General features: G+C 48.0%; 1 protein-coding gene across 1 annotated transcript; it reads left to right on the top strand.

Moving 5' to 3' along the window:
- Positions 1–369: 369 nt before the first annotated feature.
- FCAMR (Fc alpha and mu receptor) lies at positions 370–8,054 on the top strand (the record flags this gene model as incomplete). The annotated part of the gene is made up of 5 exons (XM_079106482.1): positions 370–1,206; positions 4,329–4,667; positions 5,785–6,541; positions 7,199–7,314; positions 7,870–8,054. Exons 1-5 carry the CDS (start codon positions 1,104–1,106, stop codon positions 8,052–8,054), a joined length of 1,500 nt encoding a protein of 499 aa, XP_078962608.1. The 5' UTR covers positions 370–1,103.
- Positions 8,055–17,678: the final 9,624 nt, after the last annotated feature.

The raw sequence follows: 17,678 nt of genomic DNA on the forward strand, positions 1-17,678 counted from the left end.
TGAGTTGGTGACTCAAAGTCAGCTGAATTTTCAAGATAAAAGTTCCAGGGTATACACAAGACAGAAATATTGTGGGGCTTCTTTATCACTCATTCTACAAACTCTGAAGTGCAGGGACCAGCACTAGGGACCTAAAATTGAAGATACTTTCCTCCTCAGAGCTCAGAGTAGCTCAGAGTCTACGAAGAAACTACATGACAATAAAAGTTGTCTCATTTATTTTATACTATGTGCTGGGCACTGGGGACAGATAAATGAGAGACGGTACCCCAGCCCTAAAGGTCCCTGCAGGCTGATGTGGTAAGACTGACTAGGTATATGTCAGGTTCAAATAATAAATGACCTTGTCTCCTTTCAGTGGCATCTGGATTTTATGATAATAGGGAGCCATTAAGGACTATAGCATGTGCCTAGAATGTCTATTACCTAAAATCTAATTCCAAGTAGATGCTTAACAATTTATTACTAAATGAATGAAAATGCTATGATAATACCAAAAAGGAATAAACCACATCTGGCTTATCAACAAATCAAAGTTTTAATGAATCAAAGGCAGCCAATATTTGAGTAAGTACTCTCTGTATTATATAATCACACCACCTCCTTATTTTAATATCCCACTGTCTTCTTTACATTTTTTCAGTAAAAGAAGTAGATTCCCCTGCCCTCAATCAAGCAGGCCCATGATTTTTCTGCTACCATAGCTAATCGTTGGAAATTAGCGGCCTAGTCTCACAAGTTCTAAATGTGATCATTTTGAGTGTCCAGCTAAATATTTTGGTCAGTGCTTCAATCTTCATTCAGAGATGTACCCCTTCATTCCCCAAGCCCCGCAGACCAGGAAGCGGGTGTGGTGATTGCCTTCCTCTCTTCCCTGACGCTGGGGACCCTGGTGGGATTAGAGCAATGGAGGGAGGAGGGGCCTGAGGACTAGCAGCTCCTACTTGATGGGTTGGCCAGGCAGGGTCCAGAGCTGGCTGCTCTTCCCACCTCTTCCTCTTGTGGGTGACTTTGTGGACACCTGGACAGTCCCCTGATAGTTCAGCTCCCTCCCCTTGCCCAGGTTCCTCTTTGGCCCCTTCACACAGAGGACCCCATCTCAGATGGCTGCAGGGCGACTCTCTCCCCCCGGCACCCACCTCTGTGCCATGGAAGTATTCATGTCTTCCTCACCCCTCTGCTGGCCGGAGGAGAGTTCTTTTGCAGGTACGACCTCTCCTCTCCCTTTGTCCTTCCACAGACCTTTCTAACACCAAGTCTGGCTACAGTCCTTAGCCTCCCTCTGACTGCAGGCCTTGCTCAGACCTCCCTAAGAGAAGCCAGAGCATCAGACATAGGCTGGGTAATGATGGATGGGTGACAGCCAGGAGCACCCACCTGCACCAAGGGCAAAGAATTGGTATCAGAGCCCCAGATGGTACCACGTGGATCCTAAAATGCTAGCCCAATTTTTAATTCTCATAGGTGACTATTCTCACAGATGACTAATATAAAATTCCAAAAATAACCCCTTAATTTTAATATAAAACTGAGCTATTAATTAGTAACCTAGCACATGAGTTCTTAAGGTATTGGTTCTTAACTTACAATTAATTAAAAGATGCATTGCAAGAGTTGATTAAGGATTCTTTTTTTAATTATTTATTTATTTTAATTAAAAATCATAAATTTACATAGGGCAATATTGTTTGATTCATTCTGTTATTTTTTTCCCTTCCCCCGACCCCTCCCACCCCTCTTTTCCCTCTATACAGTCCTTCCTTCCTCCATTCTTACCACCCTCCTTATCCCTAACCCTAAACCTAACCCTAACCCTAACGCTAACCCCTCATACCCCCCCTTATATGTCCTCATCCACTTATCAGCGAGATCATTCGTCCTTTAGTTTTTTGAGATTGGCTTATCTCACTTAGCATGATATCCTCCAATTTCATCCATTTGCCTGCAAATGCCATTTTATCATTCTTCATGGTGGAGTAATATTCCATTGTATATATATGCCACAGTTTCTTTATCCATTCATCAACTGAAGGGCATCTAGGTTGGTTCCACAATCTGGCTATAGTGAATTGAGCAGCTATGAACATTGATGTGGCTGTATCTCTGTAGTATACTGATTTTAAGTCCTTTGGGTATAGGCCAAGGAGTGGGATAGCTGGGTCAAATGGTGGTTCCATTCCAAGCTTTCTGAGGAATCTCCATACTGCTTTCCAGAGTGGCTGCACTAATTTGCAGCCCCACCAGCAATGTATGAGTATACCTTTTTCCCCACATCCTCTTAATAAGCTCTTTACTGCTAAGTCAGACTTCCCCACCCTGCTGATTAATGGAACAGTGCCCCTCTCAAATGTGCCACATGTAGATCAGGAGAATTCCTGAACACTAATCAAAGCATCACTGCTGTTGCCTTGAGATGGTCCTTGTTTGTCATAATGAATAGTCCTACCATTTAATAATAAGTTACTATTGAACTTTATCATCAGTGGCATGGTTGGGTAGGCTGCTTAGTAAAATCTACAGTGAGCAGTAACACAATATAGCATGTATGACCTCTACTGTGATTAGAGCTTAGCACACATAAGACGGGCAGCTCATGTAAAGGGACCCTGTACTTGGTTTAATTTGCTGCTGTGGACATCTAGAAATTTTTAGTAACTTTTGAACAAGAGTTTTTGCAGTTTAATTTTGCACTGAGACCCACAAATTATTTAGCTGTCCTGGAAATAGAATATTAAACAGAACTTTCTTGACTTTAGAGGCCCTAAAGACATAGAACAAATTGCCAAGCACCCACATGCTAAAGCAAGATGCTGAGCCACTTGGCAGGACTGTAGAAACAGATTGTACACCTGGTTCCAGTGACAAACCACCATGGAGCCTTCCAAGCCAAAGAACACTCCTCAGAGGGCAGAGGAGCTGTTTTGGAGAAAGATGTCAGTGTACTAGATTCCCTTCCACCTGCTTTCCCCCCAGTTTAAGCCAAATAAGGGGAGACATTTCTAGAAAGCCATTCATATGTTCCGGATTTCTTTTGACAGCAGGACAGATGTGTGCTTCCTGTGACCAAACAGGCCTCCATTGACAGGTCCACCCAGAGGACATTGTGACCACAAAAAGAGGAGCAGATGGCTAGAAGTCATAGGGTTGTTGCCAGTGGCCAAAAAGGCCAGCAGAAGGAGAGGCTGGTCTCACAAGAAGGGAACAGCCACATGAAGCCACCAAAAAGATATCCGAGTGGCAAAAAAAGAGACTATTTAGAACATTTGCCTTGCACAGAAAGCACCAAGGGCAGAGAAGCCTCTCTCTTTTCTCTGTCCCCTCCCCTCCGTGCCGAACCCCAGAGGGGACCCTGAGAACAGGTTTGAACAGAGGAAGGAGAGAGCAAAACAAGAGACCCCAATTTGTCCCTCTCCTCTGTGGTAGGCCTCTAAGCCCAGCTGGGAGAAAGGAAGAGCTTTGACTGCTTAAGAAACTGCATTGTAATCTTTTATTGCATTGGGCTGGAAATGTAATTTTAGACTTGATTGGACTTTTATTACCTAAGAGAGAAAATTAAAGCTACTAAACAATGAGTATTATGCCCGAGATTTCATCAAGGAGCAAAGAAATCCACAGAGATAGCACAGAGAGTCAGTGAGAGAAAGAATAAACTGTTTCTGCTAGCACCTTATCAAGTTTAAGTCATTCAGCAACCGTTATACTGTGGCTCCAGCAGGAACTGCTGCCAGGTCTATTGCCAAAGCCGGCATCCACAGTACCGCTCACCTGTCCTTTCACAGTAGCACTTGGTCATTCCTGCTTCTGCAGAGAAATAGCCAGTGTGAAAGACTTTGCAGCCATCGTCCAGAGTTGGACCCACCGAGCACAGCAGGATTTCTGTGTTTCAGGACATGCTCTTGAGGAAAAGCACACCGATATTTTCTCACTGTTTTGTATCTTTGCCTGCAAACTGGGCCCCTGTGTCAGGTGCTGCCTCAGCCCTTAACATGAGCTTAAGTGGCATCTTTTCAAACATCTGCACGGGAGTACGTGGAATGAACCCAAGTGGACTGGTTAAGAAGGATTCGCTTGTGATAATGTTAGCTAAGCAGTGGGTAAGCCCCTCACTGTTTTCATCTTCCCATTGGGGCCTTGGTTATAGCTCCATTCCACATCTTGGGGTGACTACTGCCTCTCCAGGGGCTAAGCTCTGCCATTTCTGTACTGATTCTGCTGCAGTTTCACAGTGGCATCTTCCGATCTATTTTAGCAGCATTTGAACTTGAAACTCTCCCAACGGCGACCCTCCCCACCCCACCCTCCCCTTTGACTTTTTTCTCTGCCTGCAGTTGCAAATACATTGAAGGGCCCGAAGCTGGTGTCTGGGAAACCTGGGGGAGCTATCACCATCCAGTGCCATTACACCCCCTTGTCAGCCAACAGGCACCAGAGGAAGTACTGGTGCCGTCTGGAGGTACCAACGAGGATCTGCCACACGATTGTGTCCAGCAACCACTACACTCACCGTGACTACCAGGGTCGTGTGACTCTAGCAGACTTCCCACAGAGTAGCTTGTTTGTGGTGAGGCTGTCCCAACTGTCCCTGCGCGATGTGGGACAATACCGTTGTGGCATCGGAGACAGAAACAACAGGCTGTTCTTGAGCATGAATCTGACCATCTCTGTAGGTATGAACCCATGAATGATGAGCCACGTGGGGAGAAGCCCGAGCTAGGAAGGAGCATGAGAAGACTCCCAGGCCCAGCAAAGTTTAAGCCTTTAGAGAGCACTGAGGAAAGATGGGGCAAGGCAAAACTCTCAGAGGCAGCCTTTCATTTCAGAAGGAACCTGCCTGCAGAAAGAAGGTAGAAGCACAGCCTATAATCCCAGCAGCTCTGGAGCCTGAGGCAGGTGGATCTCGAGTTCAAAGCCAGCTTCAGCAACTTAGCGAGGCCCTAAGGAACTTAGCAAGACCCTGTCTCTAAATAAAATATATCTAAAAGGAAAAAAGAACTGCTCACTAAGTGCCCCTGAGTTCAATCCCTGGTAGATATTAGGAAAAACTAGCCAACCGAATGCACATGAGCTCTCCCACCTCGTCCCTGTCCCCTGCCCCAATGCTGTGGAACATGTATCTGGAGATGGTTCTGAGCAGGTAGTGAATTAGAAAATGTGGCTTCTTGGGGTCTTAGAAGTTCTGTGTTCAGACATGCAGAGAACGGGCAGCCCTGCAGAGGAGCTGTGAGAGGCAGGACGAAAGACTGGGACTTGGGTCTCCTACCACAGACCTGGCTGAGGCCCTCAGCAGGCCTTTGACAGCTCTCAAACCCAGGCCTCTGTGGCAGGTTCCAGCATGAGCAGGAGGGCCTCCGGGAGAGAGGCCACTGGTGGGCAGGGCCAGCAAGGGGGCAGGCGGGATTCCCAGGTTGCTGCTCTCCACCCCTCAGCTCCGCCTGGCTGCTCTGCAGGAACCTGGGTTTCTTTTTTCCTCCCTGAAGAGCAGTACCCTGATGAGCTGTGGGCCTCTGGGGAAAGGGCTAGCACAGGGCACTTGGGCAGCTGGAGAGAAAATACGTGTGTCTGAGGGAAGGAGAGAGGAATATAAATCGTCCATATTTGCAAGAGACTAGAGATTACATCTGGGATCCCCACCTCTTTATTGTATCCGACATATTGGCCAAAGACTGCACCTCTTACTGAGGCCACATCCTGTTTAGCAAATATTTTAAACCCAGTGTCGTTTGCTAAATCTAACTGGCACCCTGGATAGCCTCCCCATGTGTTCCCCCTCTGCTGTTCACACAGGTCCTTCCAAAGTTATCCCCACAGCCACTTTGGCTGCCGGCGAGCTGGTCACGGTATCCTTTGGAACAGGATCTCCAGCATCCAACAGATGGACCCCAGGAGCTGTCCAAACTCTAGAAGGACAGGGGACAAAATGGGACAGAGTTCCTTTGACTTCAGGAACCAGCCAAAGCACAGTGACAGCCAAGGGAAGACAAACCCCTGCTACAACCTGGGCAGAAACTCCTGAGACAGGCAGTGGGACAGAGGGTTCCATTAAGGCAACAGTCCCCACGCCAGAGAGCCCAGCTTCAAAGCTCAGCCGTGTGTCCAGCACAACAGAAAGTGTTCGGGAGGAGAGTATCCATAGCTTAGTCACAAATACAGCTAGGGTCAGCAGGGGTTGTGGGGAGATGACTACTGAGGCTGATAGGGCAGAGCAGGAAACAGACAGGGCCTGGACAGATCCAGATGCAGCCAGGAGAACCAGAGGAACCACGAGGCCATCAGCCCCAGTCTTTGAACAACTGGCCCAGGAAACCCTCCGAGAAGCAACACCTGTTTCTAAGCAACCGGCCCCGGGTTCCACTGAAGAAGCAACCCCAACTACAGGCGTGTGGACCTTGAGCACCACCAGCACAGAGACGGCATCTGTGGGAGGAAGCACTTATGGAGACCTAGACAGCACTGTTGGAGACAGGGGTCCCCAAGCAAAGCCAAGTCAGGCCCCAGGAACAGGCCCCCGAAAACCCCCTGGCATGGAGTCCTCCATGAAGAGGTGAGCCCCAGGCCCCTCCTCAGAGTTTAACCCTCCTCTCCCCATTCCCTGGCATGTCCCTCCCTCTCCCTCTTCTCCCTTCTCTCCCTTTTGACAGTAAGGGGCAAGGAACAGAAGCATCAAACACCCTCCCCCACTCAGGGTCCTTGACGCAAGAGGGCTACCTAAATACGTTCACATGGTTTGCAAGCAAAATCTAAATATTAGAATGGCAGATGGTTTGCAAGCAATATCTAAATATTAGAATGGCAGATGGTTTAGGTTAGAGCCCTCTGGACTTTTTTTTTTTTTTTTTTTTTTTTTTTAAGATGAGGAATAGGAGTTCTAGAGAGGGGAAGTGACTTGCCAAAGCCACAAGATTGTGGCAGAGCCAAATGCCAAGCCCAGAGTCCTTCCTCCCATTTGTCCCATTTCTTACTAGGGAACGCAGTGCAACCCACACACAGGGGATTGGAATCAGGCAAAGGATTTGGGGCTTGAGAACTCAAAGGCAGCAGCCCCATCTCTGCCACTAACCAACTGTGGGGACAGGGGCCGCAGCCAATCTCAGTTTCTCTACCTGTGAAATGAGGGGCGCGGGCCCTTTAACCTTCGGTCCTCTCTAACCTCTCCTGTCCTGTGTTCTTCCCATGCCCTCCCTGGTGCCTTCCATTCCAGTGATTTTCCAGAGGAAATCAGTTCTCAGATCCTGACTCCAGTCTGCGCTGTGTTAACCCCATTTCTGATTGTGGCTCTGATCCTATTGCAAAGGAGACTTCGAAAAAACAGACCATGTGAGTTGAGTTTAAGTGGCCCTGAGGCTAAATAGAGGACTGTTGTCCCTCATGCCCCTCCCACACACACTGGGCCAGGTTAGGGTCGTAGCTAGGACTTTCAGATGTAGAGCTAAATTCTAGACTGAATCATCTGTGGCATCCCAGAGACCAAGGAGAAGCTCTTCGGAGAGCTAACCAGAGGCATGGAACTGCTTAAGCAGCCCCAGAGGCAGAGGGCAGGGGAACAGGGCCCAGCCATGGGCCAAACTGCATGTACACCCTTCTGACGGGCCCACCAATATCCTCACAGCCATCTGCCAAGTTTAAATACTCCTAAAGTGAGTGCTTCAGGTGTGCAGACCTGGTGAAGAAAGGGTGAGATGTTCTGGGAGCAAGCAGGGAGGCTGAAATTCTCAAAGCCAGGCCCCTAAAGGCCTGGCCCGATCTCTGCTGTGCAGTTGCTAAGTTTTGGGAAGTTCTCAGAAAGTTGAGGTGGGTGGAGGCGGTCCTTGAGGAATCCAATTCAGTGCTGGTCACCCTAGAATCCCCATAACCTGCTCTGTGTCTTTGCAGCTCAGGAGGCAGAAAGGGCAGCCCCCAGGGTCACCCTGATTCAGATGACACATTTCCCGGAGCCCACCCTTTCACCAGCTCAGCTGCCTCATGAGGAAAGGAAGATGCTGCAGGGTGACTCTCCTACCCAAGCAGGTCCGACTGCCCCAGAGAGGGACCCAGGACTCTCAGGAATGGAAAGATAAATGGCTCAGTAATCATGGAAGGAGGACCAAGACCAAGCACATTCATGACCCGGCCCCCTCCCGCCTGTATGAAGAGAAGCTAAAGGAACTGGGTTCCAGCTGGAGAAGTTGCAGCTGATTGTCTCGGGCCTCAGAAGGTCAAGCTTTCTTCACAGCCAAGGGGAGCAGGATGACAACGAAGGCTTCAAGAAGGAACCTATTAAACACTGGAAGACTCACCTAGGAAAGCAGTGGAATTATGATTCCTAGATGTTTGAAAATGTCAAAGGCTTCCCATCGATGAAAAGGGTGACAACTTCTCTACCATCACCCTATCCTCTCTGGTGCCCCCTTTTCTGTTGGTACTCAGTCTGTCTACTCAAGCATGCCAGTCTTTTCCGCTCACGCACAGTCTAAGCTGCTCTACAGAAGTAACTGTGTTGTCCATTTGTGTCCCTAGAGAATTTCCAACTCAGTGGGATCCCCATAAATATCTGTGACTGATTAGCTGGTAGGGCAAGAGGGGCTAGGTGGCACACCCAGGCCAGCACTCTGAATCTCCCTGTGTCTCTGTCCCTTCTTTTGGGAGTCCCCTAAATGCCATTGGCAGGTGGTTTCTACACAGAGACCAAAGGGAAGAACACCCACCCCTGCAGTCACCACCCGGATTTTGGGTCCATTCTCATTATGTCATGGACCTTCTCACCCAGCCAAGACTTTTTGGAATTTTCCTAAATTCATGGAGGAAGAAAGTATTTTTCAGTAAATTTTTACCATTATAATGCTCCTCTTGTTCAATTGCTTATAAATCCTTGATACCACAGACTGTTGACGAAGCTGGAACTTGGTTTTAGGGAACAGGTTGGGAGATGAAAGAGGCATTTTATGTGGATTCTGCCTTATAACCATGTTACCTCGTGTCTGCTGGGAAATTTTGCTCCGCCCTTGACCCCGATTCTTTTGAGGAATCACTTCTGCTCTTTTCCTTCCCCTCATGTGCTAGCGAGCTGTCTGCATTCTGTGTTTGGACAGAGCTGCCTTTGAGCAGCAGATGCAGAAGGGAAAGAAGCCTCCAATATCGAGTTAAGAACTGTCAAGCAGACATTTCCAGAATGCTTGGCTGGGCTTCCACGTCCTAAGCTATCAGCAGCATCAGAAATCCTTCAGCAATACCTCCTCCTACCTGGTCCTGGACCAAGAAAACCAAAGAGATACAGTCTGCATGGTTTGTGAGAGAGAAGTAAGCAAGTTCAGGCATCTAACCACATGGAACTACAGAATTTCTAAGCTAATAAATTCTAAAGATTTAGTCTAAAACCCTCAGCCAAGAAGTGAGGAAACTGAGGCCTGTTTGGGGTTAACCCACTTAGTGATAGAGAGCAGAGGGAGGATCAGTAGAGGATTTGTGCCCTTGGCCAACTAGTCATCCAAAGATCACAGTCATCCCTCCGTACTTTTCATGCCTGCTATCTCAAGGACCTGCCTGAAGAACCTATAAGAGAGAGACAGGACAGACACCATCATTCCCTTCAACCAGTGGGAAAGCAGGTCCTGACAGGTACATCATCCAGCCAAGGCCGCTTGACTCACTGGTGGCAGGGATGGGTCAAGAAGTCAGGCTGTTCTTTATACCTAACCAGTGTTTTCCAGGGGCAGTCACAGAACACCAGCTTTTGGGGATGCTAAGAGGTGTTCAGAGGAAAAGAAGGTTTAGCATATCAAAGAAGTTTGGGGGTGCTGGGTTTGTGACTCAGTGGTAGAGCACTTGCCTGGCACATGTGAGGCCCTGGTTCAATTCTCAGCACCACATATAAATAAATAAAACGAAGGTCCATCGACAACTAAAAAAAATATTTTTAAAAAGTTTGGGAAATGCTAAGTTAAACAACAACAGATTCTTCTATGCAGGAATTCTCAGAGCCTTTGGTATACCTTATTTGCACATTGCAAACACGAGGGTGCGACCTTATGTGTCTTCCCCAGGCATGTTGGACTCTTGTTCAGTGAAGCAATCTCACCAAAATGGATTTCTCAGATCACTGGCAGGGAAGACCAGTGCATTAAACCAGGGGTCCGTTGACTTTTTCTGCAAGGAGCCAGACAGTAAATGTTTTAGCCTTTGCAGGCTATGCAGTCCCTGTGGCAGTTGCTCAGTTCTGCCTGGGTAGCGCAAAAGCAGTGAGGCAATGCCCAAGCCAATGACCCAGGCTTGTTCCCTATGAAACCTGTTTGCAAAAACAGAAGCCAGGCTGCATTTGGCCCTTGAACTGTAATTTGCCAATCCCTGCCCTAAGCCATTAGATCACCCAAGACTCTCCTGGCCTCGCTCTGATCTGCTCCTCCTCAAGAGCTTCCTGGCCACCCTCTCTGGGACCTCTCCTTCTTTCCTCTGAACAGCTCTGATATTTTCTCTCTGGATTTGAGTAACTAGAATGTCCTGTCTGGCTTCCTATCTTGGGGGCAGGAGGGGACTAGTCCAGCAAAAGGGTTGGCCAAGTGATTGGAGCCAGGAGAGTGTCCAGAAGTAGGGAGTGTTTAGAGAGAGCTGAGATGCACCAGCGGGAGAAGCCAGACAAGTTCAAAGAGAGAGCCAGTGCAGAACCAAGGTTAATCTCAGGGCCAGGCGTTGGAAAGAAGCAGGGTAGCCCCGAGTGTTTGCTGCTCTCCTTTATAGACCAACCGATGAGTAGCTGGGTCAGGAGCTTCTCTTAAAGGGCCCGAGGCAAAATGCATAGAGCAAGCCACCTGCACCCCTAGGTATGGTCAGAGACTTTATCTTTTTATTTTATCTTATCTCCCTGGTAGCACATGTCCCCACCACTGAGATGAGGGGCAGGGAAACATCACTAGGCTATCATCAGGGAGACCTCCCGATGGATATCTAATTCAGGATGCAGGGAAGCCATTGATTGCTTAGGATCAAGCAGCTTCCTGGGCCCGGGCACAGCTCTCTGGCGTTCCCTTCCTGCTTATTAACTGCTACACGTTCCTGTGTCTGTACACAGCACCTTCTGTATCACATTCAGTGTGACATATCAGAAAGGTAGGTGTGATGAGTTCCACTTTACAGATGAGAAAACTGAGGTCCAGAGAAATAAAATAATTACACTACAGGGAAAGGGCAAGCTGAGACTTGAAACAAGGTCCACCTCCTCAGCTTATATCCTCGATTACTATGCCACCTGCTTCCCTCCTTGTTTGGCTTTATAGACTGGGCATTTGCTCAGGTCCTTTCCTGCTTAGAGTTCCACAGGCTTACTTCGCTCTTTTAGCTTGCACAATCATTTCCAGTAATTCATTCTCTTGAGTCACTAACTAGCTTATTCTTGTCCTGGCCTACTGAAGCATAAAAAAATAAGTCTCGCGAGCCAGAACAGAGAGGTAAAACTTCAGGCACCAGCCCTGAGGTGCTTGCGGGCATTTCTACAAGTGGGACTCAGATCTTAATGATCCATAGGGTTATCCATCTAAGGTTACCCAGGGCAAATGCTTGACCCTAAGCCAACTTCTCAGTGTCTTCTGCTAACACTTTAGGGGTTGCTTCTTCTCCTCCAATGGCCAGTATTGTCTGAGAAAAACAGAATCTGCTCACCAGCAGCCTCAGTCAGACACAGAGGAAGGAGCCTTCACGGAAAGATCTATAATGCTCTTCAGCTAAGTAGACATGGCCTATTTGGTTGTGCCCCATTGGTGCAGAGACCCCAGAGCTGAGAGCTTGACAGACACTGAATGGAGAATGGAGACTCTGCTGAAGGAAATGGACCTTCTGTGGTCACCATGCTGTCCACTCTTCATTAAGTGACACAACTCAACTTTTAGGCACTGGCCCTCCCAGGCCAGCCTGTTCCCTTCACTGTCCACAGGAAGATGAACCGTCACCCACTGCTCACTCTTCACAGGGCCAGCTGAAACCCAGGTGAACAGCAGAGAAGTGCCAGCCCAGAGGACCCTGCTCATACCTCTGGAGGCATGTGGAACTCCCAGCCCTGAGTCACTGGGTCACCTGGCCAGTGGCCACCCTTTGCCTCCTGGTCCTATTTTATTAAAGATGCACATTCACCGATTAGGATCTGGCCTCTTTTTTTTACATTCTGCCTTCTTCAACCTCCGGCCTAGTTTGCCTGCCCTGTCTAGAACTACCAGTTCTGCTCTGAGCATGGAGGTCAAACAAAGGCCACTTCTCTCCCTGAATTTCCAATCCCTGCCTCCCCAACCCTGAGTATTTTAGAGAGGAGAGAGAGAACCAGGGCTACCAAGTGCAAAGTGTTTTCCAAGTTGCCCTAAAGATGTTGCAATTCACTTGTGACAAGAGTTCAGAAATAGGGCATCAAAGAGTTTGCTTCTTTAGGGCCTGGAATGGAAAAGGGCTGTCTGCTTAGCAAATGCAACTGGCCTGAACTTTCCATTGACCAGCTCTCTCCTCCCCCTCCATCACCAGTGTAGTACAGACAACTAAGTTACTTGTAGTATATATCACCAGAAAGAAGGAAACTCCCCATCTACAGATGGGAACGCTGAGGCTCAGATGGGCACAGGCCACAGGGATTACATGGACAGTTTTCCAGTGGCTGCCTGCCAAGCAGACCTTGGGCTGAAGGCCAGACTCAGACCAGGAACAAGGAAACAGCCAGTCTTCAGGGGGACTCCAGTGGCTTATGAGAGGGGCAGGGCCCTGTTACCTGACACTCACCTGTTGACTTTGGATGTCTACTCCAAAAATTCTTCCTCCTTCTGCTCCTCCCTAGCCAGGGTGCGGAGGTAAGAAAGGGCAGGAGAGTGGATTGTTAACCTCAGAAAAGGTTTGCTCATTTGTCCCTGCCTCTCAGGACCAGAGAATAAAAGCTCCTTGGAACTGGAAACCAGCCCCAAAGTGGAACCAAGAGATCTTTCGGGCCAGAGCCAATTTTCCATTTCTAGGCTCTTAGGTGCTCAGCTTAGCTGCTCCCTGCACCATGACAGCCTCCTCAGGGCAAGACAGAACCAGTCCCTGGGGCACAGCCTCTGCCTTTAGGCCTCTTCCAGTTGAATGATAAAGGGCACTGACAACCCCCAGAGGCCCCAGAGGGAGCGCTGTTTTCACTCTGGTTGGGAGTCAATTGAGCTTGGAAAACCAGTGAGGAAGTGGACTTCCAGGCAGTGACACAGTAAGCAGGTAGTCAAGGAGAAGGAGGCAATGGGGGCATTCATTGGGGAAAAAGAAAAGATAAGAAGCTCACATGCATATGGTTGACTAGTAAATCCAACACTTCAAAGATTGGAGTCACTAATCTGGCAACGGTCTTCTCCCCTTCTTTCACCCGCCCCCCACACCCCCATCACCTAGTCTCCCATCCTTTGATTGTCCTCTCATTGGCACCCTTCTACCAGATGTCCTGAGCTCCTTAGGAAAGATGCTGGAAAGCCCCCATACTATATCACCCAGTCGTCAGGCCAATAGGGAGTCTTTTGGTAAATGGTTCTCCTCCATCCTGTACCTGCTCCCTAACAAAAAGACTCACTTTGGGAAAAGGTTGGGGCCTTCACGCATAAGTCTGGGCTCATAAGCTCTCCAAACACTTCCCCAAGTCCAACCTGCTAGACTAGTCCAGCTCCAGCTCTCCTAGCCAGCTTCCAAGTGGTGGCCACACTTCTCCTTGCTAGCCAGCAGCCCTCAAGTTGCCAGTTGGGCAGTAAGAACAATAGTCCCCCTCCCATGTTCTTCTCCCCCAACCCAAAAGGCAGAACTGGAACAAGAAGAATAAATGCTGTGTTTCTGCCCATGCACAACGAGGGTCAGGAAATACAATTATCTATCGATAGATCAGGTAGCCATCAGGATATGACTAATTCTAAACAGCCAATATCCTTTAAAATGGTGGAGAGGATGCTATTTGGCTTGGGCAGATTCTCTGTCACACATGCTATTTTTCAGTGATTAATACTAATGTGACTCCATATTCTAGGCTTGAGGGAGACGGCTGGATTACAGGGCTGACTGGTCTCGGATTAAACATTGACTCCAGACAAGGGTTAAACATTGACCCAGCTAAAGACCCGCAGATAGGAGCAAAGAACTGGTAGCAAACACCATTTCATCTGTTCATTCTTATCTCATTTGCCTGGCAAAAGCAGCACTCGTAAGAACCATCCAAATGGAGGCATTCCAGATGGGCAGTGTAGACTGGGAAAGGGGTGAGGGCTCCGGGCTCCCCTCTTCTGTCGGTGGGAAGGTTCATCCGCAGTCTTGGAACAGCAAGCTAATAATGATAGCCTGAGGGTTGCATCTGTTTGCATCTGAGAACCTGGCCCTCTCCAGTCTGCTCTGGTTCAACCAGTGGTGTAAATGGAAACCCCCTGCTATCTGTGGAGAAGTCTTTGGGAAGTGGAGGAAAATGACCAATGCTGGAAGATCTTGGTTATAGACCCATCTATAGCATTCCCTCACTGTGTATGCTGGACAAGTCATTGCACTTCTCTGCCCTCTGATCTTCATCATTCACTGGGGAATCACTCTCAGTTCTGGAAGCCTGTGCTGTCCTATTTATTGGATGTTGAATCATAAGCACCAGTTAAATTCCCACCCCTGTGCATATCGTACTTAATCTTTATAACATCCTTATGGAGTTAGGATAATTAAGCCCAAGGGCCCTGGCTAGCATATGGCAGAGCTTGGATGTGAACCAGGCAGCCTAGGGGCAGAGCCCAGGCCCTTTCCACAAGGCTGTGCAGCCTGTCCATGCTGACTGTGGCTTAGCTCCTGGGGCTCCTTCACAGTGTTGGACATGGGTGATGATCCTCAATTAGACTATGTGTTCTTGGGTACAAGGATGCACACTGTTGCATGTCTCTAATCTCCCTGGACTTTTAATTGCTTGTGGTCAAAACAGGTGCTTGTGGTAGGCTGAAGATTACCCTCTCTTCCCCAGATGTAGCATCTACATCCTAATCCTAGAAATCTGAAAATGTGACCTTATTTAGGAAAAATGTCTTTGTAGATGAGATTAAGTTCAAGATCTTGAGATGAGGACATCATCCTGCATTATCAGAGTGGGCCCTAAATGTCATCATGAGTATCTTCATAAGAGAGAAGCAGAAATATGTCAAAGACGCACAGAAAGCAATGAGAATGTGAAGGCAGAGATTGGAGTGGTATAGCTATACATCAAAGAACACCAAGGAATGCCAGTTGCAGCCAGAAGCTAAAGAGACAAAGAAAGAATCCTCCCCTAGAGCCTCCATGGTGGCCCTGCTGACACCTTGATTTCAGACTTCAAATCTCCAAGAGTAAGGAAGAAAATGTTTCTGTGAACTTGAGTCACCAAAGTCCTGATCATTTGTTATAGCAGCCATAAGAAACTAATACAGTGCTCAATGAAAACACAGAATCCTAAAACTAGAAGGGCCTTGGGAATCATTTGGCCCTATTCTCTCATTTTAATACATGAAAAGCCTGCAGCCTAAAAGAGGAAGAGATTTGGCCAAGGTCACTTAGCAAGTTAGAGGCAGAACTAGGATCAGGACACATGTGTACTGACCCCAGACCAGTCTCTCTGCATTTCCCCTGACACTGACTCAGACCAGCTCTCAGAATCAGGCAAGGCAAGTGAGAAGCTGTTCTTCTTATATATTTTGTTAATTGTTACTTTAAAAAGAGGAGGGGTGGTTGGAATAGACAAAGCGATCCGAGTTTTGGAAAGCATAATCGCCATCATGGTCATCATTTGCAAGTTGGGCAGTTGAACTCTTGTGGCTGTCCCTCCTCCCCTAGGGCTGGATACAGGGCCACTGGGTTCCAGATGGGAAAACCACAGTGTGGGAGGGGAAGCTGGTGACTCCAATCACACTTCCAGTGTATCGCTGAGCCCTAAGTAGGTCACAAGACGTTGACTTCCTGGTTCTTCCCAGGTTCTAACTGTTCACTTTCCCCTTTTTCTTAACTGGATCCGTGGGATGGGTGGGCTCTAGGTACATGGGGGGTATGCGGCATATATATCTATGTGTATCTGTGCACATGGCACGTGTATCTGACACAGTCTTCTAAAACAGTTTTGCACACCACTGGGATTGTGCACCAGGACATGATCTGGTAAGCCACCCATCATCTTGGGATAACAGAGTAGGAAAGAAGATCTACCCCCTCCTCCAGGCAGCATGAGAAACAATGATGTAAAGGATGCTCTTTCTTTACATCACTCCCACAAGCCTTTGCCCATCGTTTCTATACCAGTTTCTCTTGCCAGCCCAGACAGCTAGACACGAGTTATTCCCTGCATTGGGGGAAGCAGATTACTGAGAAATAAGGAAGCATACCCTACAAATACCTTGACTATTGAGTTCAAAAGGAGAGAGAAATGAGACAGAAAACTTTTGAAAGAAGCTGTCATCTGTCAGTAGAAGGCTTGTCCTGTCACTGTCTCTGCATATCTCCATCTCCCTTTACATCCCCCGCCCACCTTCAGATATCCACCTTGGAACTAGGAGAGGAGGAAAATAGCTAAGAAGGAGGGAAGAGAACTTAATCATTGATATGCACCCTCCCCGCACAAACATGGGGCTAAGTCCAGGCTGCTGTGGAAAAGAAGAGATTAACAATGATGGATATCCATTTGGATTTGGAAATTTCGGGGTCAGGGGGACCTGCACCTAGTCTGTCCTCTGTAGAACTTTAGTGACCCACCGTCTTGCTAATATCCATTGCACCCACAATTAAATGGGAACACTGGGACATAGACGGCCATAAGGGTGTTGAGGGACATGTAACATTGCTGCATGGGATCTCCCAAGGGCCCCAGAAAGAGGCAGATCTAAGCCCAGCACAGAGGTGCCTGTCACCCCAGCTAATTGGGAAGGAGAGAAGGAAGACAGAAAGGAAAGAAAATTCAGAGCGAGACTGAATTTTAAATCTGGAATGAAGTGACTGAGGTACTAGATAGGACCAAGGTTGCCTGAAAGTGACTGTGCAACTTTTTTTTTTTTTTTTTTTTTTTTTTTTTACATCAGCCAGGTTATTAGTTTAGGGTATGAAATTTAACTCCAGAATAAAAAATACGGTTTCTTTTCTCGCCACCCAAATCTGTGATTGTGGGTTAATACATTAGCAAGAGTTAAGTGGTTAGCTAAAAAAAGACCCAGACTCTGACTTCGCTTTTTCTATATGGCTCTATTTCTCCTTTCTCCTTCCCCTTCTGGGGTTTGGTTTGTGTGACTCTATAGAGTACAGAGCCAGTTCAGCCCTGTGCAGGTAGGATGGGGCAGGATTTCTGTGTATAGGATTGTGGTGAGGGATGGAGGGGGGCGTGTGTGAGCGTGTGTTGGGGAGTGGGCTTCACTGTGTGACCCAGGATGGATAAGAACACTTGGGGAACACCTGGAACCACATCATGTCCTGGGAACACACCGGGGACTAACTGCAGGTGGGAAGGAGTAGCTACCTCAGCCCGACAGGTAGGTGCCATCCTTGGTGTGGAGCTGAGTCCAGGACTCCAAGGCCAGCACAGCTTCAGGGGAAGCCAGAAGCAAACAGAATCTTTAGTCCCTCCAGGAGTGAAAAGGAAAAGCCATAGTCGCCCAAATTCCTGGAAGTTCTGCCTGCCAGTTTCTACAAGCCCCAAGGCTGGTAAAAGGGGTTTTGCTGAGGGTGAATAGGTCCAGGTTGAGTGGGTTCCC

The sequence above is a fragment of the Sciurus vulgaris genome (assembly GCF_902686455.1).
Source record: "Sciurus vulgaris genome assembly, chromosome: 12".
NCBI classification, from domain to species: Eukaryota; Metazoa; Chordata; class Mammalia; order Rodentia; family Sciuridae; genus Sciurus; species Sciurus vulgaris.